Genomic DNA, 25,068 nt, shown 5'->3' with positions numbered 1-25,068 from the left:
CTTCTAGTTTTCTTACCTCCAAATACCACTTATTGGGTAATTTCGGGTCAATATTTGATGCTCGGTTCGGCCTCACGATTCGTTATCCTTAACAGACCTTCACATGCCAGACCTCGAGCTTACACGGCCTAAAAACGGAGCAGTAAAAGCGTCGTAAAAGGCTATTACCGAGATATTTTCATCCGAACTTCATTATCACGTAATAACTAATTCTCGCCTCGACGATAATTCTTTCCTCCGGAATCTACCATTTTCTACGATAGCGAAACGATCTTCCACTGATATTACCGCTCATCGCTTTCCGCTAAGGTCACAAAATACATCAAGTAATTCCCCCTAGTTTACTCGATTCTTCGTCTCTTCCGAGGCCACATGAAAGGCCACCGAACGCGGAGATCATGGTAAATTGACGTAGGTACAATGAAATTACGGTGCGTATAAACATGTTGGGCGATTATATACAGTCACGTGAAATTGCCCCACGAGATCGGCAAAGGATGCGTGATTCACTTTTATCGCTCACGAATGACCAATTTTCCATAAAAGCCACACGGTTGCCGGACCCAGAATCCCGCGAGGAAATTCGCAGTACCTGACCAAAGCATCCGACTACTCAAATTATAGATAAACCCCGAGTACAAAGAAAGCCATCGGTTTCCCCATGACGGAGGTCTTCCTTGCCTTCTTGTTTACAAAAAAACAAAAACATTAATGTCTTAGCTGGTAGAACAAATTGTCCGAAGCTCAGCAGCCGCATAGCAAAGGAAAATTGTTTCATATCCAGCTTGAGTTATCAAAATTGTGCTTTGCTGTAGTTACAAAGTTCATCATCGCAAAAAGTTTCGAAAATGTTCCTCGAGTTGTTTGAGTTTATGCGTATATTTTTATCTCCTAATTTTTTTCTCCAACAAGTCCGTTGAATGGGCGAACTTGTGATTAACTTCTGAGAAAACAACTGAACAACGCCGAGCACCGGAATTTCACGATATGCTTGTATTTTGCACAAACATGGCAAACTGAAACTTTTTTGCAGCTGGATCAGATGCTTCTGGCAATTTGCTTAAACGATTTTACGAAAGTTTTTTGAAAAGTTGGCAATCGTTAGCGGCAGGACTCTAAACGATCTCTGAAACACATGGCGCGAATGGCTACCTCACCTCTCGATGTTTCGTGTCACGAGATTGATCGTGGGAGAGTGAAATAAAAGTTATACATATGTAGGTGTGTAGATATACGAGATAACGAATGCTGTCAGTCCAGATGATACGTGTAATTTTTTGTCAAGTTGAACCCGTAAAATTGTCATCGTCACAGTAAATTTACGAGAAGCTATGACTCCTCCGTTTCAACGAACGAAGATACGGCTTCGGACATTAGAAATTCAAATGCACGTCTCAGGCGTGATTGACGACTCTGTAAATCCGCTGCTGCGAATAAAACAAAAAATATGTAAATATTGTGCGAGTCTCATAATTGATACGCAAAATTTCGAACCCACTGAACTCTCTGCTCTCTGTTATTATGCTGATCGCGTTAGAAACAGGTATGCAGCAGGTTTAATTTTCTTTTCTTTTTTTTTTTTCGCGTCAAGTAATTGAAAGTAGACTGCGTATACGACACTCTTTACCCTTGACTGCGATTTCATGTAGAAAAAAGCTTTCTCTTGGCATTCCTTATGCTTAATATTTCTCTGAGAAAGTAACTATAGAACGTAAATTTTCACGATACAATCTGACTGTAAATTAAAGCTGTGCAGGCTCAACGTCGGCTGTGAACCACAAGAGAAAATTTCACGCTAGAACACAAAGGAGTTTGAATTAGAATTTTAGAGGTGGAGGTGGGGGAAAATTCACGGTCGAATGAATCAGCGTCGGCAATGAGAATGGGAGCTCGCAATTTTCACTCCAACTCACAGATTTGTATTTGCGAAAAAGCACCCGTCGCGGATTTTCATTACAGCGCGTCACTTACAGCAGGCTTTTTACTAGTTCAAAAATCATCGAAGCTGGACTTTGGTGTATGAGACGAAATTATAGCTTATACGAAAATCACCGTGCGTCCAACGTGCAACCACTCGGACCGCGATATGGCCAAAGGGTAAAAAGAAGTGGAAAAAAAATGTTGTACGCATTATAACCCGGAGTCCCCTGGTTCACATCCGATTATAAAATCGATCTTGCTTACTGTCAATATCAGAAATCACGGTGGCCAGTTAAATATTGTTGAAAAACGAGGTAAATAAAAGATAAAGAAGATAATTAGAACGACAGCGTTACCAAAACATTTTTCACGTTTCGCACGATTCGTGGGGAGAGATGAAACGCAACGAGGAATAAAAACACGACACCGACGAATTGATAATCAGTTGTTACTTACGGATAAATTCGCTCTTCCATTCCTGAGTGACAAGCAATATTTCACCTACGCCATATCGATTACGCACGATATTTACTAAAAGAAAAAACAAATGAGCCTTCGAAACAATAATGATTATACATCGATCAAGTTAACAAGGATTAAGCTGTGCCGCGATGCATAGTTTTTTAGTACACTAAACAATAATATACGAGATGGAAAAAAAAAATTAAAAACTTGAGATTTGAGGGAAAATGAAGATGATATTTGATCCGGATAATTTCTCGGTAGATGACATGTTAAATAAAGTATATCTGCTATAAACATGTAGCGTAATACGTCACTTTAACATGTTTTTTCAGAGCTGAAGGAATAATCTGAATCAAGATTGCTTTGGAAGAATATTTGCCGAAGCGTGTGTACACAGATGTATGTTAATTTGTCGTCAAGCAGCGAACGCCGGATAGAAACATTCAAGCCCCCCAAATTATATTATTCAGTTATCGTCAATTATTGAGTAGCAATTCAAGCAAGCCCGAACTGATTCAAATGATTATTATTCGTCGTACATTGTAAGTTTTAAGAACGAGAAGCACGAAAAAACTAGAAGTCTTCGAAGTCCGCCTGTCACGAAATTACCTATCATGTTTTTACAGCCATAAAATCCTGTAGTTTAACATATAAACGACTTCATATTCGGTCACCTAAGATTCAAGGTCTTACGTCCATCATCTCAAGATGAATGACCGAAGGTTTATCGAGATGGAATGAAACCGATCTTACGTTAGATGAGATAAAGCCGCATCACCAAATCCGTATAATTAGGGTAATTCGTATGCGCATCATTAGGCATAACCAAAGTACAAGCTGGTTCCGAATTGCTGATTTTTGCACAAATATCAACGTTAGCCTAATTTCCCAAGAACCATGAAAATTGCCCAAGATCCATGTTTAATTGGATCCTCGATGTTTTCGCAACTTCGCCGAAATTTCAAACCTAACTAATAAATTTCAGCCGAGTTAAAAGTGAGCGTAAACAACTTCAATAGCCACGTTTTTACCGTCCACTCGTTTTGCTCAACCGCTGGACCGCCGTTCTTCATTGGCAAACAATATAATTCGACTTTACGCGAAACCAAAGATAAATCAACAAGCATCCGGGGTGTCGAGGGAAGAAATTCGTGATAAACGACTTATTGTTAGACGACTGGCTAGACGATATTCCACGAACAAATAGGCTGAAACTCTACTTACATCCATGGGTCTGAAATGGTATACTCATTTACGCGGGTAAATATAAACAGGATTCAAGAACGCTTCATCTCTACGTATTCCCGATTACCCATTCACCGAAATCAAGGAGCTTGGTATACGTTTGCGAATAAACAGCAAACCGCCAAACACAGAGAGACTATAAATTAACTTCTAGGGCACGAATGTGAACAGGGAATGTACTCGTACGTTGAGTACAAAGATAGGTAATGGAATTACGGTATGGCGCTTGATTATCCGGCGCCTAGAGAACCTCTAAACTGATTAAAAACTTTGTTGTCAACTACCGATCGATCCCTGGCACTGCGGGATGAAAATCACGCGCGTTGAACTGATCCAGGGTACATAAATTGGGTACGAAATTGCACGAGAGACATCACGGCAATTTTGCTAGTGAATAAATTCCCAGATTGCTTGAGTACGTCGTCATTTATGACCTGCAATAAAAATGTGACTGGGCCAATTTTGCTCAGGTGTACCGAGCACCAAGGAATGATTATGTTCTAGTCCCTGAGGTATTGTAGGAAGTAGCTGAGCACACGGCAGGAACTCGGATTCTCCCCTTACGACCACAACAAGGAAAAAAGTCGACAGGCTGGAACGACCTTTTGGCCGGATGAACCCTGTTGAATTATTGCTAATTACGCCCCTGGTACACAAATTTCGTCCAATAATTAGATACGGTACTTGAACTTGGTGCATATTTATTTCGCAGTGCTTTTTCTGTGTTGGTATAACGTGTCGGCTAGGGATGAAGTTGAATCTAGCAGCCGAGATGCTAATTTTGATTGAAATGAATCAGCGGAATCGAGGAATCAGCATCTTTTTTTCAAATCTCGTTGAAAGCTCTAATTTTTATGAACTGTAGGCCAGAAACTTTTTTACTGCGTTGCTGTGCTTGAAACTTTTTTTACGATCGTTTCGCTGCCTAATTAGGTTACCAGATTCACAGGCTCGTGGTATAAGATTAAACCGTAGATTTGAACTTTTTTCAGGTTTTTCGATATGTACTCATTACAAGAGAATTGTAAAAGTTAAATACCTAAAAGTTGCGGGCTACGATGTTTCAAGCAAATTCTTCGGACGCAACTTCCCGTTAAAAACCTTTTTTCCAAATTGACTGTAACGAACGGTAACTTACCCAGTTAGCACATGACCGTTAATTTCGCATAACCAGCAGCGATCACAATATCAGCCACGTCTAATTGACACCGTATATTCTCACACATGTCAATGTTTTCTCATCATACGAGCGGCTTGTTTTCAGCTTCGAACCGTTGCTCAAAAATCCCTCCTTTCACCGCCCCTTCTCAGCGAGTTCGTTCACTCTTCTTCGATCAACGGTTACCAAAAAACTGTGCTTCTTTCCACGCAGACGATTATCAACTATCCCGACACCTTACGCAGCACAAAATCTGTATATTATACACAAATACCGATCACGATCAGCAAAGTTTCGCACTCAACGACACTCTGCATAGTCTTTGGAAATTATTTTCGACATTGTCCAACGGCCTGATTAAATCGCGGATGGAAATAGCTCGTCAACGTTGGTAAGAATTCCACCTGGGACCCGAGATACCGGACTAATCTTCATCGAGTCTCTCGGGTATTATTAGTCTCGAATTCGGCGGTCCGAGACGATCACTCACTAGTCAAATTAGCAGACGATAGCTGCGATGAGACACCTGCCAGCTGCTGGAACGACGAGGGACATTTCGTGGGATTTCACTTTCGAAATCATGTTTCATAGTATTTGTATCAACCTCTACAAGTACCACTCAACGTTGTCGCCTTCGTCACGACGCGAGATGCCGAAACTCTCATTCTTCGAACGAGATCCATAGAATGCCAGCCGGGGGTTGATAATCCTTTGAGCCTCGCTCAATGAGCTTTGAAAAGAGGTCGACAGAAGCTTCTCCCTATACTTGATTATTCTCGCGCCGTTATCAATAGGCAATCTTTTTCCTATTTTTACACCGTTGCCGCACAGTCGTCGAATATGAGTAACGGTCGATAATTGTTCCGACGCAGTTTATCACTTCACATTCAACACTGTCGGATTCGAATTCATTATTTTCTTCGTACGTCTTGTCCACTCAACCGACTACGTGCAACAAAGCGATTCTCACGGTTTCCTCTTAGCGTATGATCCGCTGCTCACGCGCTCATTTCAAAATTTGCATTCCCCTCCACTGCACGAATTCAGCGACTGATCGAGTCCTGCAAGATCAGTGATCAACGGGACTTCGGACCCGTCGTCACCCCTTCGGGAGTCAGTCCCAAACTAGGATCGGTTGAAACGGAGCTTGAAGGAACAGCGACTCGGTCACCAGGATCCTGTCTGCCTCGAAAACCGGGCGAAAAGCATGGCGAAGACGATCCCCGATCGAGCGATGACGCGTGTCGGGATCAATCTCGCGGATTCTCTTCTGGGCCGGTCTGGAAGTCGAAGCGATTCGAGCACCGCGCCACCCGGAGATTCGCGCCGGAATGCCGCCGACCTGAGCGGCGAACAGTGCGCGTTGCTTCTCGCTTATTCGCGCGCAAACGAGGCGCGCGGATCGCTTTTGGCCTCACAGTCGGAGCAGCGCTTCCCCGTAACCTCGAACTTGAATTTCTCTCGCAGCTGTAATCGTCCGGTCACGTCGATATCGACGGCGGTGTTATCAATGCCACTTGCTGCTTCCGACGCCGATACTTTCAACCCCGGTTCATCCCCCTCCCCCTGCCATTTGGCAAACGCGGCTGCGCGCCTCGATCAACTTGCTAACCAGCTCACTTTCGGACCCGCGAGCACCGTATGTGATGTTCGTTTTTGCCGTGCAGAGATAGGACAGCTTCTTTATCGCGGTTAAACTGACCTCATACAAATTGTTTCCTGCGATCCGGCCTGCCGCTGCCCTCCCCTCCATTCGTGGGCCGCGCGTTACGCTGTCTGACCATATTCCGATCGCTACTACTTGCTAAACTTGATCCTGTTCCAGGGATTCGTTACTCGACATCTCAGATCCATGGGAAAAAACAATTCGTATCAGATCGCTATGATTCTTATCCGACGTTTGTCGTAGTCTTTAATTTACAAAACAACAGTCCCTGCAGCTGTACGTTGTAAATTTGTAAATTTATCATTTTTCAGCCCTAACGCACTGAGAAAAATTTCATTTTGCCAGAAAACGAAGTACATCTGATTAATTTTCGCGATCAAAGTTGCCAATACTTATAAATGAGGACTTGATATCAATTTATCGTTGCACCAACGTCAAATTTTTTCGACATTACAAGAAAATAATAACAATGACCATAATTAAAATGGGTCATCCCTAAATGACGTCACACAAATCTGATCGGTTTTGCCTCCCTCCTCCCCCCCCCCCCCCCTCCTCGCCCCGATAGTTGCGACGTAACTCTTTTAGGAATTTTTAATTTAGAACTTGATTAAAACTGAACTTCTAATATTATCATTATTTCTTCAATATCTCCAAATAAAGTAACAATTTGTACATTCTCATCCAGTAGATAGGCATTCAAAATGAATAGAAAAAAAATTTACAGCTACGAAACTAATTTATTATATTTTTCCAGAATTACATTTTTCAATTGGAATAAAAAACGAAAGTAATAGTAAAGCATAGGACTGCGTAGTAACGGCAAGTGAAAATTTCTCTCGATACAGAGGTAACTGAAAATAAAAATTCACCTTGGATCAGTCATAATTAGTTATGCTTGCGTTATACGCACGAATCGGATTCTGTGGAAATTATTGGATAGAATTTCCAAGCTAAAAAAAATAACGGCCAAACACTCGCCGGATGATCACATCACCAGGACTGTTCTTGCTCGATGTGATTTGATCACATATTCATGCGGAATTACGCCATAAGCTGAATGGCCAAATTTTCATATCCCAATCAAGGGCCAGCATTTCGTGTGACACGTGTCCTTGACCGCTCGAGATGATCGAATATTGTGGGTACAATGAAATTGATGGACGTCGGTGATTACGAAAATTAAAATTCGACGTATGTACGCAGCTTTGAATTGAAATAAATTTCTATACAAGTTCCCATTTTACGTGCTCCTATTATTATTGACCTTCCACTAATTACCTGGTAATAAATTTGGCGTCAAAATCAAGCGCGATCACAATTTGATAGATATTGCAAGACAAGAGCTTGAACGCAAAGTAAAAATTGTCGTGCGTATAAAAAATGGTAAATTCACAGTATTCGAATCAGTAATGAGAGAGCATAAAGTTTCTAGCACACGTGACCACGCATACATTTCTAATTTGAGAATGGAATCTTTCTCTTCTTTTTCATCGCAGCTGTTCGACGGTGTGGAACTCTTGCTAGGTAATTTTAACGAAGGCACTTTTCTCCGCATACGTAAGGGCGTAATTATTGTTCGCAACTCTCCCGGCCTGCTACGCCGACGTAAGCTGGTTATAACGCAATGTAATTCAAATTATCCGTGCAAACAGAAAAATATACCTATACCCCTGCGATGGCGGGATCAAACACGTATTACGTCCAATTTGGCAGTGGTGTACGTTCCGCAGGATCAGCGATGCCTGCATGACTCAAAACCACCTACGGCGTCGTGAAAAAAACGTCGAGGTATAAATTAAACGGAACATGCTTTATAATTAATTCCGAATTAACGGTTAAAAATCAGATGAAGAAAAATAATCCTTCACCGTCAAGATATTTCTGACTACACGGTCAGCCGCGTGGTTTATTTATTGGCTCTATATTATGCTGTCAATTGCGTTGACCACGGTCAGATAATCCGATGACATCGCGTACCGACAGCATATCGAAATTCTGATTGCAAACGTGATTCGAATCGAGTATTGCATCCGCTATAGGTATATGTATTATATTTCCGATAGGCAATCATACGCGAGTTTCGAAACGCAACGATCCATCGTCATGGCTTCAGAAATACGTATATATGTATGTATATATACACGTTCTATTCATTCTGCTATTCAATTTTTGACGACACGTTTCAGAAGCTGTATAATTTTGGTAATTAAATTTTAATATTAAATACCACTGCTACAAATCGCCAGTTTGTACGCGAGATTTTTGTGTGCATTATCTACGACATAAATAATGATAATGAATATTAAGCTACGGTAAAATTTATTCGGGCAAAATGAGAAAAGTAACGTATAAATCAAACAATCACATGATGGATTGCGTCAAATAAAATGCGAGACCCGTTGTTACACATTTCCGGCATCATTTTTCTCCCAAACGCTCAAGCTGTCTGCAGAAAATGGCAAATATCCCCAATTCAAGCTTTTATCAACGTACGTTGTTTAACGTATTCTTATGCTCCCTCTTTGCAAAGCCTCATCGTCACTCAACGTTACAGAACGTCCATGTTTATTTCAATTTTCTTCGTCGTGAGAAGAATCAATGTTTCGATAAATATTGTTGTGATCATTTTTCCATCCGCACTCACTGACTGAAATAGAAGGAAATACCGTCGTTCGTACAATTATAGTCCAAGGAAGTGATCCGAGAACGAAACGACCACGTAACAGAAAAGGTAAATATGTAGTTCATATGTTCCCATTCCGCACGAATGACAGTGGATACCTGTAACTGCTTGCGAATACATAATGTACGAAGTATTTTGGTCGTTCGCAAGAGATTAGTAGGAAAAATTAACACTGTCTCACGTAGGTTGATACACACCTAAGACGTCGTGACGGCTGCTAAGCCTTTTGGAGGTGATAATTGTAGCGGACACGTGATCGCGATAATCCTGTTAAAGAAACTGAGAAGTAGACTTGTCTTGATATTATCTTCTCTGACCGGCACTCCGGTTATAATATTTAACTTGTCACGTGTAAAATCGACCGCGCAGAATGCCTCTATGCGTTAAAAACGTTTCTTCGGTATCTTCTCGTGAAATAATAATACACCTGTCATAGAGCAAATCGAATAAAAACGAAATGGTCGATTCGCCGTGGGACGATCGTCTGTTTTTTATCGCAAGACCTATCTTTCACGGCTGGTGGGGTATGAAGAGTTTATTTTGGCGTATTGAAAAAGAAAAACTAAAAAAAAATAAATCCAGCTTTCCTCGGGCATACCGGTAAAAAGTATACTGGGCACAAAAACTAGCTCGCCTTCACGAATAATGGGGCAATTTCCATGCTACAGAAAAGTTACGGCTGACTTTATACTGTGTATACTCTTCTGTGTATGAAGCAAAGGAAGATAAAGAGACGAAAGAGATTAATCGGTTTGAAGGTGTCAAAAATCGGTAGGTGCCAACTTCGAAAAACGCGGTATTATTTTCGTTGAAAGAATTTTCATCGGAATATCCTGTGCTTGTATTCGAAAGGCTTCTTCTGTGCGAATACCTAAAGACGCTAACAATTGAAATTCATCCTACACTGGAGTCGAAACCTTCCGACAACGAAGGAATTCACATGAAAAATGGAACTTAGTTTACTTCTGTACAATTACCTTCGACTTCCGATGACAGAGAAGCCGGAATAAATATCGCACTGCTTCTACCACCTTCGTTTGAGTCGGTGAGTGCTTCTGAGACGAGGTTTCTTCAGGTAACGGTTACAACGCGTCTGAATCCATATTTTGGCCCTGATTCGTCGGCGTTCACAACTAACTGCAGAACCCGGCGAAATTTCGGGGCGCCTTTTAAATGAAACGATTCATGAAATTGGTGATGAGAAATTTTAGGACGTTGAATTTCCGCCAAAAGTTTGAAGATGAAATGAGGAAAGTTTCAGGACATTCAGATTGAACCGTTCATCAAAATAAATTGAACCTGCTTGGAATTTTGTCAATAAAAAAATCTTAACGAATATTGTCGATCCGATCGTTTACCGCGAACTTACAAAAGCTGAGTTTCCTACGGTGTATGAGGTAATTTGAAATTTCAATCAGTCGCCATATCTATATATCTATATGTATATAATATATATATATATATATATAGCTCAGTGTAATTTCCGTTAAGCCTATTTATTTCCATCCTGCGGATATTTGATGAAATCCATTGTCTTCGCTGGCATTGTACGGCGTGATATTTGCACCCATGATCTGAAATTGCATCGATTTCTCCCCACTACAATAACCATTGTCGACAAAACGTTCTGCAAAGTCCAACTTTCCAAACGCATTAAACTGTTTAACGGTGTCACAGTTGTAGGGTGGATTCTTCGGTCGAGGTACCGATGTGCCTTCGCCCTTCGAACGTGGCTTTAGATTTTTGCACGAACGAGCTTCCCTCGAAGTTTCAAACTTAAAGCAAACTATTGTTTAACTTTTCTCTTATTTTCTACACCTGAAACGGATTGCAGACATGTTTGCATAACGTGTAATCTCACTCTCTTCTCCCCCTGACGAATTGATGTTTACCTCCTGTCTCGGACTGTTCTTATCTGGCAAAAGGATCACCTCGCTTTGTCACGAACTTGAGAAACGTTCCACAGAGACTCGCAACTTCGTCCAGCACCCCATTTACATCTCACACTGACCCGCGCAACAAACTACTACCATTTTCTTAGTATTTTGAAGCTTAAGCGTGTAGACCGAGATCGTGAAATAAACAGAATCATAAAAGTTGGCGAAAATAAAAACTAATTAGTAGAATCAGTTTTTACATATTGAATGAAAATGTTTTTCAGTAAAACTTTCGCGGAAAGAGACCTCCACGAACGTGCATCGACGTATACTTGCTTCTCATTTTTCATTACCACAGCTATTTCAGTATTTCTTCTGAATGGGATTACTTCCATCAGGAAGCAACTTAAAGCCTTCGAGATTACGTGAATCGACATTATTCTTTGGTGCATTTAACGCGGCTCAAAACAGATCGCAGACGAGTTTTTAAAACGGCGGTCTTATCGCAAATCGTCGCTATTTTCAGTACCTACAAACTCTCTACGTCGATACCTCTACTTTAAGCCGCTGTGAGCGAAGTACTCGATGCGAAGAATTCTTCCACGTCTGTACGAGTTCTCATCGATCAGAGACGTGTCCTTTATAACTGGTTTTATTATAGAGTGCAAGACTTGAAATCGGGTATAATGTAGATACCGTATATCACGTACCTAATATCCTTAGATATTTTCATTGAACTTCGAAGTGATGTCGCAACAAAAGCGTAAAAGAAGGCGGCAAAGCGTGGTTCTTAAGCGATGGAACAGCGTTTACAACGAAGTTACCTTACTTACATCCCGCAATATCGCGTCCTCCGTTTTTTCAGTGAGTTAAGATTACGAACCGAATTCCTAAGCAGGCGGAGAAAGTTTCGGCTCAGAACAATCTACCTGTGGATTTACATCCGTATCTACATATACGTTATGTCTGTACATACAAACACCCAATGCGTAGGTCCAGCTTTAAAGAGGAACGTTTCGTATCTCCGTCCACGTTATCGGTCGACTCTCCAAAAGGTGCACTCACTCGCCCACGGCGTCGGCTGTATCAACAACGCGGAGAAGTCACTCCGTGAGTCGAGCTTTATCTAACCGCACACGGCTGATCGAGGCCTCATCGCCGTAGTGCAAGCCTGGAACATCGTCGGACTTGAGTGCATTTGGAGGTACATAAAAAGTCGCTCCGATCACTCGCCCACGCGGTCATTCGTACAAGGTATAACTGCGGCTGTTTTACTTTGGGTAAAGATTTTTGTTGAAATTCGGCCGCGTCGTGCATTAATCGAGAAACGCCCACGCCTTATGAATTCTTGCTTATCTACCCGCGGTCGTATTTCCGTTTATAAATAATCCAATCCACACCGTGTGAAAAAGGCATGCGTTTGCGTGATTCCGTACAAATGAGCTTCAGGAATTGTACAAAACTTAGCTTGTAAAAGAAAATTAGTGATCAAGATATCATGCGAGTGAGTTTAATCGTATTCACATTTCTCGCACGACTTGTTAAAATTCGGATTATTATACCTGCTAACAACACCGTATACGTGCCTACGCGATATACAACAAGCTTTGCCGGGCAGGAATAAGTCAGGCTGCAGGAAATATTTGCGTTTAATCGTATTTGCTGTTCAGATTAATTATACAATCTTACGCGGCGGCAAATCTCGCGTGATGTAAGAAGTAGGCGTACGAATTGCGCGGGTGAAATAAAAAGCGGGTTCGGAGCAAAGGCTTGTTATCCGTGCAGCGTAATTATACCCAAGTATGTCATAAAGCACCATGGCCCACATTTCCTTACACTCGAGTCGGATATATCTCTACGATCACCTGCGATACAACCCAGCACATGGCAATGAAGATAACCAGATATCGCTGATAAGGTGCTTTCTCCGTGCAATCCCGCGCCATTGTTGGTATAAAACTCGGTCGTTAAAATGACGCCAAAAACGAAGGGAGGCCCAGAGAACAACGAGATTCCGAGAGACGAATCGGTGTCCTTTGCACCATTTGGATTTTCGATGTGTGATCATCGGCATGCGCGTTATATCCCTGGTCTGCGAAACGAGATCGTTAAATACTTTGCAATGAGAGAGGTCTGAGAAGTTCAACGGTAAAGCGCGCGAAGTTACGGATTAACAAACATCTCTTGCAGACCGCGTGTTAAACAGGAGCCAGATGCCTTGGAGCACATTAATAAAACGTGCCTGCCAGACATCCGCGCAAAAGTTGGAACTCGCTGGCAGAATTCAGAGCGAGATATCCTGCGATGAGAACCTTGTCTCGATATGAAAAACTGTTAGCGACACCTGTTCGCATCGCGTAGACGCCCGATAAATTTTTGCTTCCAATCTAATGGGTCCCTTCATGGGAACTCGGATAATAAATGTTATGGCCCACTTGAAGCTCTGCTTCCTGTACTTTCTCCAGGATATCGAATTTTCCTCGCGTTCTCTCCATCTAATTTAATTTTGACGTCACCATTCGTTTCACGTTTCGCAACTTCGATCTGCACGTAAAATATTTTTCCCTGCACATTGGCGCTCAATCCGCAACAAGAGCAAAGGTTTTGTTTGACTTTGTAACGTTATCTCAAACCGTTTTTACGGCTAAAAATTCTTCTCCGAAATACATGGATGAATTTTCTGAAAAAAATAAACAATTATCAAATTCTAATTTACTGATATTAGAGGCGGGAAAAAATTCGGCGCGACTCGAAAATGTGAACAAGTTTTAATAGTTTTTTCTTGGCTCCGGACTTCTCGTTTGCATCTGGTGATATTGACCTACCTATCATCTCTTCGTTTCAAATACTCAATGCGTAAGCCCTAGGTTAAAATGAAGTAAAACTCAGCGTAAACTCCTTTACGAGTTCACGTGAGCTTTCGCGTGAAACCGACGGATGAATTTATATCATCTAAATTCAAAAGGTTTCCGTATGAGTAAACACGCAGAACCAGAAATATCAAGGGACGAGTAAACAAGAGGGAGAACTTATTTCGCCCGGTTTCTTTTTTCAGGGATCGTACTTGGAATGTTTCGAATGCTTCCGGTGAATGCCTGCGGGTTCTTCACAAGATCCCGTCGATATTAAGCTCGTACGTGAAAGACTTCAAAGAACATTCAGAACCGCAAGTTTGGCCTGCGCGTTGCGGCAACACTTCCGCATTTTTTATCCACAAAGATTCAACCACTCGTGAGTGGTATAATGTGCTTGAGGCGGGGCATTTGCAAAATTTTTGGCGCGAATAATGCCGGGTCGATGGAATTCTACAGCTCTTGAGCCGAAGGAATGCTAACTAAATTTTGAGGAGAGTAGTAAGTAGAATTTTCAAATTCCAAGCACGTACTTGCTCTCGTACTCTGCCTCTACGCCTCAAGATTTTTCAGGAAATTCTTTGCTCTTCCAACTGCCGGATCATCATTGCGAGTTTTTGTCGCCGCATCTACACGGGAAAAAATAACAAGAAATAACTCGTTACGTTGCGTAAGTGTGAAGAGCGAACTTCGTTGCTTGTATTTTTTAGCAAGATTTCATTCCTCTGCTTCTAGAATTCCTCGATAATTGATCAAGTTTTCCACAGGCAGCTTATCGTGTACGTAATTGAAAAGTATTCTAGACCACGAATTGCAAACTACCTATTATACTCGGTTTCAAGTCCCGCCGTAGCTTTTTGTTGAAAAGACCCATCTATAATAAGAGTCTTTGAATCGAGGGATTTATCCAGCGCTTACTGATTTTGGATACAGTCGGAGCCGATAACCTTCAAAACTTTGCTTTTGGGGTATAAAATTCTTGGAAATCTACTCAGACAGCAAGCGAGTCCCTTTCTTGGCACGCAGACCGTACACAATTGCAATTATAAAATGCTTTGTTGTAAACTTTATTTGCCATCGATGGAAATAATTGATTCCTGTCTGCTTTCGGTGCCTATTCTGTTGTTTTTCCCGAATGAAGGATGAACCTCGTACTCGATGAGAGAGACCAAGGGTCGCTGGTTTTCTCACTTTATTTTTTTACCCTTGTGCCTCGGAGCAGCCTGCCAGGTGGTAAAACTCTCGGACCTGGATGCAGACTAAAACTGAACCTTGTTACGTTCAACACCCTTTTACAAAGCCCTCCTAAGTATAATAATTTTTTTAACCCTTAAGCCTGACACTGGTTCTTCAGAGATTTTTTACTCGGGATACCTACTTTGGACTTTAGCTGCTTTTCAGGGTGTCTCCGACCCCGTTTCAACACTACCGGGCATTTCTCGGGCTTGAGATTAGCGACTGACATTCTGTTCGGTGTCTTAGGCGTGAATAATTACAAGCTCGCCATATTTACTCGGTAAATTTTTTCTCTCTGCGCAGCTTTCGCGAAGAATCAAAGATCGAAGCTTGGCGTCCAGATCTTGGGTCGAGTTTAAGACTCGTCAGAGCTCGGCGTTTACGCTTGCTTGTTTGCTAACCGGCTCTCTTTGCTCTGCGCGTGATACTCAGGTTTACGAGGATTAACGCGTCGGCAAATTTACGTACATATTTATACACAATGTATGCAACGCGTTTATTTATCTCTGCACATGCAACTTGCGTCTAGATAGAACGGGGAGAAAAATTTGCCAGCTTGAAGATACACTTATCGTTAGTTATTACAAGCCGGCAAGGTTTGCGCCGTATCCTACTCGACCTTATTCGCGTTTATGCACACATACGAACGGTGACCGCAGCCAGAACCGGGTGCAAATATTTGTCTCAAATGATATTCAGGCCGAGTTTCTCGTTCAATTCATACGTTGCGGTATATTTGGTTTCTGAAACGGATCCTGACGCGTTGCTGTCGCAGGTCACAACAGATTTTCGACACGCCGAAACCACCTTGAGTAAATAGAAACAAGGAATAAAATAATTCATTTGGTACAGTGGTTTCATTTGCTTTGTAACTAATCCATACAACGCGAGTTAGGCCGGATGAATTTTTTAATTTCATCTTCCACCGGAGGCTAATCTGCTCAAAGCTTGGCCGCAACGCACCAGCTATTTTTAAACCTGGTTCGATGAAGTTTATTTTCATAGTTTTATTTCCTCCTACGTTACGCGCGTTCGTACAAACGAATACCGCGCTGCCGGCTGCAATGACAAATTGATTGATCTATGATTTCTCGCATTGATGTATGGGAATATTCCAGTTCGTCCACTCTCGAAAAATATGCAAATTACCGGTCTACTCAGCTTGGAGCTCTGTAGCTAATATACTCGCGTGAGTGAAAGAGCGAAAATGATGACAGATCAAATGTAATAATCAAGATAAATTGTCGCAAAATTACCGTCTAGTCGTAACTTTGGAAGATGAGCGAGGCTTACTGGCATGATCTATGATCAATGGCAAGCGGCTGTTTAAAAATTCCTTTACACTCATCGCAGTGGTGGGCATGTTACGTGGCTTCTAGCAAAAGATTGATCACTCATAATGGTTCAGCAACGGTGGCAAATCACGAGCCAGAATTTGACTTACAATCACACAATAATCGATCGAGTAAATCAAATAAATATCGTTGATGAAAATATCCATCATTTCACGCAGTCGTACGTGCACAGCATACCTGCAATGCGTTAAACAAGTGTGTAGATTGCCCCTTAATAGTCTCAACCTCGTGTACGCGTATGCAAAACTTGTACCTGCACTTTGGCGCATATAATCAAGTCCTGTAAACATATGGTCTTTGTTTCATTGTCACAGCTATATTGCCATTAAACAATTCATCAAATGCTTGCACCGAGGATTGGAACTGATCGGTCTAGTTTATTTTTTGATATTTTTCAATTTTTCACCCAGCGAGCTGAAGGATAAACTACAAATGAGCCGTCAATGATGTACCGAGAATTCGTGCTTCGGGAAGCAATTCTAATTAGAGTAAGAATTAGGATCAGGATTTTCAGGAGGGTGTGTCATAGTCCGTTTCGACGTTTCCGTATATGAATATCTCCAAATATCCAAGCCCACGTATCTCAAACGGGGAGAAGGGTTTCAAAGCCCCATTTTATATACAATTCCAAGCAAAAACACTCTAATATACTTTCATTTGATGCAGACATAAAGAAATGGCATGGTTTCTGCAAAATCGCAATTGTAAATTCGTAGAATTCATGCCATTTCGTTATTTCTGTCTGATCGAATGAAAATGTATTGCAATGTTTTTGTTCCGAATTGCGTATAAAATGGGGCTGTTAAGCCCTTTTCCACGTCTGAGATACGCGGACTTCGATACTTGGAGAAATATACGTCAACTTTGAAATCCACCAAGGCACCTCTTCAACTACACCAAACTTAGGTAATCATATACGCTATTAAGCAATATGGCTGGTTTGGTGGTGAATATTATTGTTGCTGTTATCATTGTCATTGTCAATATTATTGTCATTATCGTTGATCTTCTTGTTATCATCGTCGTTCTCATCATCATCATCACCATTATTATCATTATTAATCCAAAGTAACGTAAAAACCACATAAAGGATCATAAAATCTTAGATAGTTATTCGATTTAGAAGCCATCGAGAAGAGCAAAGGATCTGCGAAGCCATTCACGTCGGTCATAACAAGACAGAAACTTGATTCCAGAGGAACTTGGAAGAATAATACGCTTCGAATCCTTTCGCGTCCAATTCCGGTCTTTCCAGGTTTATATAAATCCATATTCGGCCAGATAAGTAATTGTTGCTTCTGGACTAGACGCGCGGTCGTCTCACTTCTTGAGTTAGGTATAACTTAATATGTATCGCAGACAGTGTGCGGTCGCTTTATCGCATTACCATTAGCCTGTACCAAACCGTACCCGCCAGAGGTGCGCCTAGCCAACACAAAGCCGAAGCCATGGCTACCATCTGGATAATCTAGGCTTTCGAATGTTAATTGCTAAAGGTGGTTTGCTGCTATCTTATGCTGTTCGCAGACTCACAATGGTACTCGTTTCTCCAGGCCCGTAAATCCAAGCCCTGGGCGAAGAGGGCGAGCTTTACGAAAGGCAGCTGTGTTATGCTACTTCACAAAGGACCTTGCACGTCAAATTATACCCTCACGTTTGCAACTTCACGAGAACTTCACATACGAACTGTTCTCCCAATTTTGAACGAACGAAACTTTATCGGTAATCTCAACAACAGGTCGTCCTTTCTCGATTATTGGGCACCTTCTGCCCGTTACAGAGCCTAACAAGTTATCAAACCGTTAACGTCCGCGAAATGAGCCACGGAAAAAACGGACTTTTAACATTATTTTAATAGCAACGTGTGTTTTCCGCAGTTATAATCCTCCCCACGCTCACCGATAAAATTGTACTCAATCTAACCAATTTCGCAACAGCTAGGCAGGCGATTCCAAATTTTCACGGTTGTGGAATTTAATTTGTTGAAAGAGCAAGAGTCAGCTTGCAGCTTGTGACCAAACGGTACCAGCTCGAATTCAGGAGCCATTTCAACAGTCACGGAACAATGCCAACAATGAATCAATTTGATCCACTCAAAATTGGTGGCCTAAATTGGTAATCAATCCCTGGCACAATCTCTCAGCATTCGATCTCACCTCGAGACCGCTTCAAATGATATGTTCGTCTGCAGGGAAAGTCGTCAGCGGATTCGTTCCACGTCTAAAAAGTCGATTGTGACGTGAGTTGTATAACCTGTCAGTGACAGTTCCATATGCTCTCTAGGGTGGTGATATGATATTCAGATTTGAATTTTAATATGCCTGCCCATAAATTTACCGAGGCTACAGGGTGAATGTTTGACGTGCAAATGCTCGGTTACTTCTGGAACACCGCATCGCGTCCCAAGACACTTGTCTACGTTTTTGGTGACTCGTATGCTCTGGGAGGAGAATTCGTTCTCTAGTCACCGGACACGTTGTCAGTTAGATGAATCGATTTTCGCAATGGGCATTGGGAGTCTGAAGGGAAATTTATGTCGTTGAGTTACACGGCTTCAGTACGCTGACCGATCCGTAAGATCCTCGATTGTCGTCTCTCGAGAGATTCGAGAGAATCTTTGGACATCTAGGACACTGTTGTATTGTGTAAGCCGATTCATCCTCCAGTATCGTCCGTGCAGTCACTAAAACTGCCGTGCTTTGTCAATGCGCTGCACTTCGTGCTCGCCCTGTTGCAGGTCATCGTTTTAAACTCGCTTAGTCCGGCACCGCATGAGGAAATACCGTTTCCAAGGTTTTCTAAGGTTCCATTGTTCCAAAATTACCTTTTCGTAGCCCCGCAGATTTAGAGTAATTAAATTCTCTGTTAGAAATCTCACAGCCCTCGGTTTGATAGTAGATTCGAAATTTTGACACCTTGGCTTTTACCCTCGCATTACGATCCTTACAAATGTAAGATTTTTCCTTCACAATGACAGAAAGAAATCAAGGTTTCGTTACACGCACTAGCCGGTAATAACCGCAATTATAATAAATTCCATTATTGGGAATGACCTCTCTTAGCTCTCACGTTACAATTCACCATATCATATGTCTACAATATCAAGTTCTATTGCTGCAAACATAAAATGTCAACTTGGAAAACTTTTTTACTTAGATACCTTATCCCTCTTCTTTGGGTGACATCCTTTGTCCGTACATTTCTATCCTGTAGGAAAACTCATGGTTCTTTTGGACCTCACTGTTGGTTTTTGCTCAAACGAGATATGAGAGGACATCTTGCGGGTAGAATTCTCGAACAATAATACCGCCAGATAACCCAAATAATAACGTCACTCACGGATATTTCATAAATTGGTGAGAAAATAGCCCAATTAGATCGGGACTGTCATATAAACGTAGAAGTTTCACGCAAAAAGATAAGCCGGAGAGAAAATAATACATAAAAACGAAAAACGAGAAACACGAGAAGCATGGGGACTTGAATTACCGCAGAATATCGTTCCATTCAGACAATTTGTGAAGAAGACGATACGTTCACGAAGCTCAGAGCATGACGATCTACATTTGCGTCATGACATATCTATAATTAGATTACATATACGCGTAATTAGAACGGTGCTTAAAATTTCTCAACTCCGAATCCTGAAATTTCAGGGAACAAATAGTTTTTTCTACGCATCGTTTTCTTTTCCCTCTCTTCACCCATCAACTGTCAGTCCTTTTTTCGAAATGGATAATGACACAATCGGCATTTCGCATAGTCGAGAATCACGGTGATTTGGCTATTTTATCACCTTCACGCGTCAAAAAACAGAATAATATCGGTAGTCCAGGATATTAGCGAACGAGTAGCAACCCCCGTAGATTAGACGAGAGTGCCAAGCGAGGCTCTGCATACTTTCGGTTTCTGACCGTGAAAAGGCTTTCTTCTTGCTAACGCGCATCTAACGATTATTCGCATTAGTCTAGTCACACCTAGACGCCATTTGAACAACGACTCTCTCACCCACTTCACCGCATACGTACAATCGTATCTCTACCGAACGTCAATATTCGCAAATGGTGGCTCCAGTAACGTATTATCGAATCATCCGTGCTCTGATTCGTTGCTTTCAGTTTTTGATACTGGCTAATTTAGTTGAGGATGTACCGCACACGTGAGTCATTAGGTTTCGATTGAGCGAGCGTTGTTTAACAACAATCGGTCAGCTATATCGGTGGCTGGCTGCACCTGAAGCGATTTGATAAATTAGTGAGACAACAAGTGCTCATTTATTCCATGCCCTTGAATTCGGTCCACGAGTTTATCAGAATGAATAAATTCAAAATTCATACACCGTTGTGTTTTCAAACCACTATACGGTGAATTACTTCCTTTATCACTTCCCAGCATGCCGCTTGGACGCAAATTCAATATCGAAATGTTTTACGATGATCACGCGTGCTTTTGGTACGACGTGACTCATGATTTTACCTCCAACTGTTAAATTTTTCGGCCTGCGTGGTATGGCTTTGACGTAAACAAATAAAACGATCAGAAAATGGGAACGTATTAGAAATACACCCACACTCTATATCTCGAGCAAGGACAATTGGTCACTGTTTACTATTTAATTTAGAACTTCAACCCAAGATTGTCCAATACCGCGCTAGATACAAAAGCCACAAACACGTACGTGTAATTGGAGTCAACGAGGGTTTTTGTTCCCGAGTTACTTGAGTAACTCGTTGTGCCTTGACTGAATAATGCTAATCGTGAGAAGAACGTGACGGGTGGGAAAAAGGATGAAACTAGCGAACCGTATATTTTACCGTGAAAATGAGAACACCAATTTCGCTAAGATCTTTGGGAAGAACCCATCTGAAGGGAATACGATTCAGATTGAAAATGGACAGCGTACCTACTCGTTGGCACAGATAGCAATATTACGTGAAACGATCAATTCACTCTGAAACTTTTTTTGTGTCTTATTTTCAACTAGCTCGTTTCGTAGCCACCAACGTGCGGGCCAGCCACTGAGGCTCGTAATGGTAAATACGCACGTGCTCAGCTCTTACGACAATTACGTTCCATTACACGTAATTAGAACACTTTGTAAAAACAGACGACAGATACAAGTGCGGCGAGTTGTACTTGAGCTAGTTTCATAAATTTCGTTAGTATTGCGCGCGGTGATATTTGGGGTCGGGTGTAAACAGCGAGACAGGTAAACAAGTTCGGTCGAACTATGGATTTACATCGCATAGTATAATATACGCATGATATTACACATTTGCATGAACATGCAATAAGTGAACGCGCGTCGCGATATTTCCCACGGACAATATTTTCCATGACCTTCGTTACCTCATAGACTCTTAGGTCAGCCGCGAACCTCCAAAGCAAATGTGCGCGTAGCTAAATCTGAGACGGAACGAATCCTGGGAGGAAGTCGCCACCTTCGACAGGAAACGCTGAGGGGGGATCGTGGGTCTGAAATATATACCCGACAACGCCGCTCGAACGCTCGCAGAGCAACACCTTCTCCCGACATATCAGTTTCCGGTAGAACTGCTCGAGATTCGCAACATACCGTCCGAAGCCTGTGTGCAAAATGCGTACTACCTACCTGTCAGTGAGTATTGCTACGGAATTTCACTAATTTCAGTAATCACAATAGTCGGCCGGGACACGGATCATCACTCGCATAATTAATTGTCACTTCGTCGAGAGCTTGACCATCCCAGAATGGGACTTCGCTTATTTAGTTATTTATTTATTTGTTTTTGATTTTTCAAGAGAGCGTATAAAACATCAAAGACCTGACGAAAAAACCTAGACGTATCTTTTCAAGGATCAAAGCTCCGTGGAGATCCCACAAATTTTATTTTTCTAATTGCGAGTTCCGCGGTTTAGTGGTTACTCACCGCGATAAAAAGACGAGTTCTGAACCCATGTGAGTAATGTGTTTCAGATCCTACGGCTACCATTGATGCCCGTTCGAACGTAAACAAATTGTACCCCTGAAACGCAGCATGTCGCGGTTTTTCTCTGCATTATCAGAAATTGCCCAATTTTATAGTGTGACCTTGTACATCCGCGGTCGGATGGGAAATTTCATCAGGCTTATATGGCGCTACGTAATTATACCATACGTTATTTCGTGACTGATTCCAATCAGTCATTTGTAAGTGAATTTGATACCTCATCCGAGCAGTTCACGATACACGTTATCGTTGGGGAAGTATTTGGTCTACGGAAATTGAATTGTTTTTTCCTCTTCGCAATAAGAAATCCGGCTATTTCCGAAAACCGGTGGGATACGGCAACAGGATCAATCACCAATTTTATTATAAAGATCTGTAGGAAAGAAATAATCCAAACAATCTAGACCGTAGGGATTTTGATTTTTTTCTAACTCACTTGTAAAGATGTTCAGAAATTCAGGAATAGAAACGTGTAATTGTAGCAGCTTTAAATCCTCCCTCCGTCAGACTTTGGCCCATATTCTATTCTATAATATTTATAACTTTCAGTTTCCCCTTAAAATAATAATGCCTATTTTCGTCCTAAAGGTATGTTGAATTAAAATATAGTTCTACTTTTTTTACAGTGCGTTAAAATTCATTTTTATGCAAGACGTCCATTTAGATCTTTGAACAATTTTTATCAAAAAATAAAATATAATTGATATGACACTAAATGTTTAATTATAAAATAAACAGTATCAGTTTTAAACAAGACCTAAAAGACTATATAAATCAAAAAGATTTATCATATCTTTTTCTACTTTCTTGAATACTACTCAATCAATCATTTTCTCTTGTACCTACGTAATTGTAAACATGCTTAAAATCACCACAAACAACAACTAGCGAGAGCAGATGAATATTTAAATATCAACACTACCATTAATACGTATAATTAACACAGAAATTGCAAGTTAACTCTAGCAGTACTAAGAAAGCAGAAAAAAAATGTCTCAGCAAATATACGTGATAGAATTTTTTAAATATTTTTCTTCGTAGATTCGTACCTAATATCTACTAAAATTACTCCTTAGTTTTGTCAGGGGAAGATCATCGCAGGCCTGTGTAATCGAGTACCTAGTCTCAACGATCAATACACTACATTGTCGATATTGAACACATGAGAAATCGAACGCAAACCTACAATTTATCTCACCTAAGATCCTTATTTTTCCAAAAAAACATTCATTCTCGAACTAATTTTTAATCTACCACTGTTTATCGCAGTTCCTGTTCTTGTGCCTGTTGGCACTGAATTGCGCAGTTGTCGGCAGTGCCAAACTCCGAGAATCAGCGTCTACTACCGGGTCGAAGGTCACGGGCGAATCAAAAGACTTGGACGCGTCAGCGAGTAGCGACGGTGAGTTGATTGCACGTTGTACGAAATGATCGCATGAAAATTGGCCAAGTATCCCAATATATGTGGTCTGTGTTAGCCCAACTTGCGTCGTTTAGTCGACTCGCAATCGACCCACGTATAAGTAAGCACTTTGCCGAGCCATGAAGCTCAAGGTCATGGGACGCCACGTGTTAACACATTCATGAAAAGGGAAACTCACTTCATGGCCAAACTGTTTTTTCTACGATTTTGTAAGCATGAGCTAATTAACCATTTCCAACGGCAACGTATTCGAATCATGTCGATATTCAGAATATATCAGAAAGAAATTGTCAAGTATACGCTAGCCACGATAGATTTTCGATCACGGTGATATTCCTCGTCAAACCATTATCCCCCCGTCAACCCAGTAAAAACAATGCTTACTTACCCCGCTGGCAGACATCCATTTATACTATTGCCAAACTTTTGGAATGTAAGGTACCCTCGAAAATAATCTCTTTTAGTTTTGCACATGTACCCGTTATATATTTGCTTCTGCGTTATCCATTTAGCCCCGAAAGCTAATTTTCCAAGCTTATCCGTAACGAACGACGTTGAAAAGTTGAGCTGAAGTACTTACGACGACTGTGCGAAGTAGCTCAATGTCGACCGAACCGTTAACTCTAATTAATAACGTCCATTGTGTGCTCATCAAACGCGTGTATACCTGCACGCGTTACGTCTTGTCTCTTTGCTCCGCACGCTTCATCGCATCTCACAGTTTCTGATTGTCACCTTACGCAACGCGTATGCGTCACCTGTAATCTGCGCTCGTGGACGCTGGAACGGGTGTTTTTATGGATTCCAAGAACGCGTGGAGCATGATATTAATTATTTCTGCCAGTTCGATTCGTTCTTAGATCCGTCGTTCAATTAACTCACAAAATGTTCTGGAAAGTTCAATCATATAATGGGGTCTTATAGATTATTTGCAGTTATTCGATCCACCGTAAACAGACCATTCTTTCGATATTATTATTTCGGTGGCTCCTAATGACTGTATTTAAAAAAAAAAAATTTTATTTGTTGCACACGAAGGCCACTCGCCTCGCGTTGTTCGTGTTCACCTGATTGCAAACACTGGAGCAAATGACAGACCGGTTCAAGAACGGATCTGACGTCGTTTCCTCTTACGTGTAGACAATCTTTCCCTGTCACTACGATTACTGACTGCTACTGAATAATTCGTTATGCGAATATGCTCATGTATTATGA

General features: G+C 41.4%; 2 protein-coding genes across 4 annotated transcripts in view; one reads left to right on the top strand and one right to left on the bottom strand.

Annotated features, from left to right (window-relative positions):
• LOC124210814 (RYamide receptor) overlaps positions 1–24,462 on the bottom strand; it is a 52,687-nt gene extending 28,225 nt beyond the window's left edge. For 2 of the 3 annotated variants that reach the window (XM_046609199.2, XM_046609200.2), the window contains exon 1: positions 24,242–24,462. In XM_046609199.2, the coding sequence (XP_046465155.1) occupies positions 24,242–24,327 (86 nt within the window). In that variant the 5' untranslated portion in view covers positions 24,328–24,462. Of the gene's footprint in view, positions 1–4,768; positions 6,144–24,241 lie in introns of those variants that run through there. The other variant, XM_046609201.2, reaches the window with a different exon arrangement.
• LOC124210816 (heterogeneous nuclear ribonucleoprotein A1) overlaps positions 21,927–25,068 on the top strand; it is a 5,850-nt gene continuing 2,708 nt past the window's right edge. The window contains exons 1-2 of the mRNA XM_046609202.2: positions 21,927–22,078; positions 23,700–23,832. Coding sequence (XP_046465158.1) covers positions 22,058–22,078; positions 23,700–23,832 — 154 coding nt within the window. The 5' untranslated portion in view covers positions 21,927–22,057. The remainder of the gene's footprint in view (positions 22,079–23,699; positions 23,833–25,068) is intronic.

The sequence above is a fragment of the Neodiprion pinetum genome, chromosome 1 (assembly GCF_021155775.2).
Source record: "Neodiprion pinetum isolate iyNeoPine1 chromosome 1, iyNeoPine1.2, whole genome shotgun sequence".
Lineage (NCBI taxonomy): Eukaryota > Metazoa > Arthropoda > Insecta > Hymenoptera > Diprionidae > Neodiprion > Neodiprion pinetum.
Note: the sequence above shows the minus strand (reverse complement) of the source record. Positions and strands in the feature narration are given on the sequence as shown.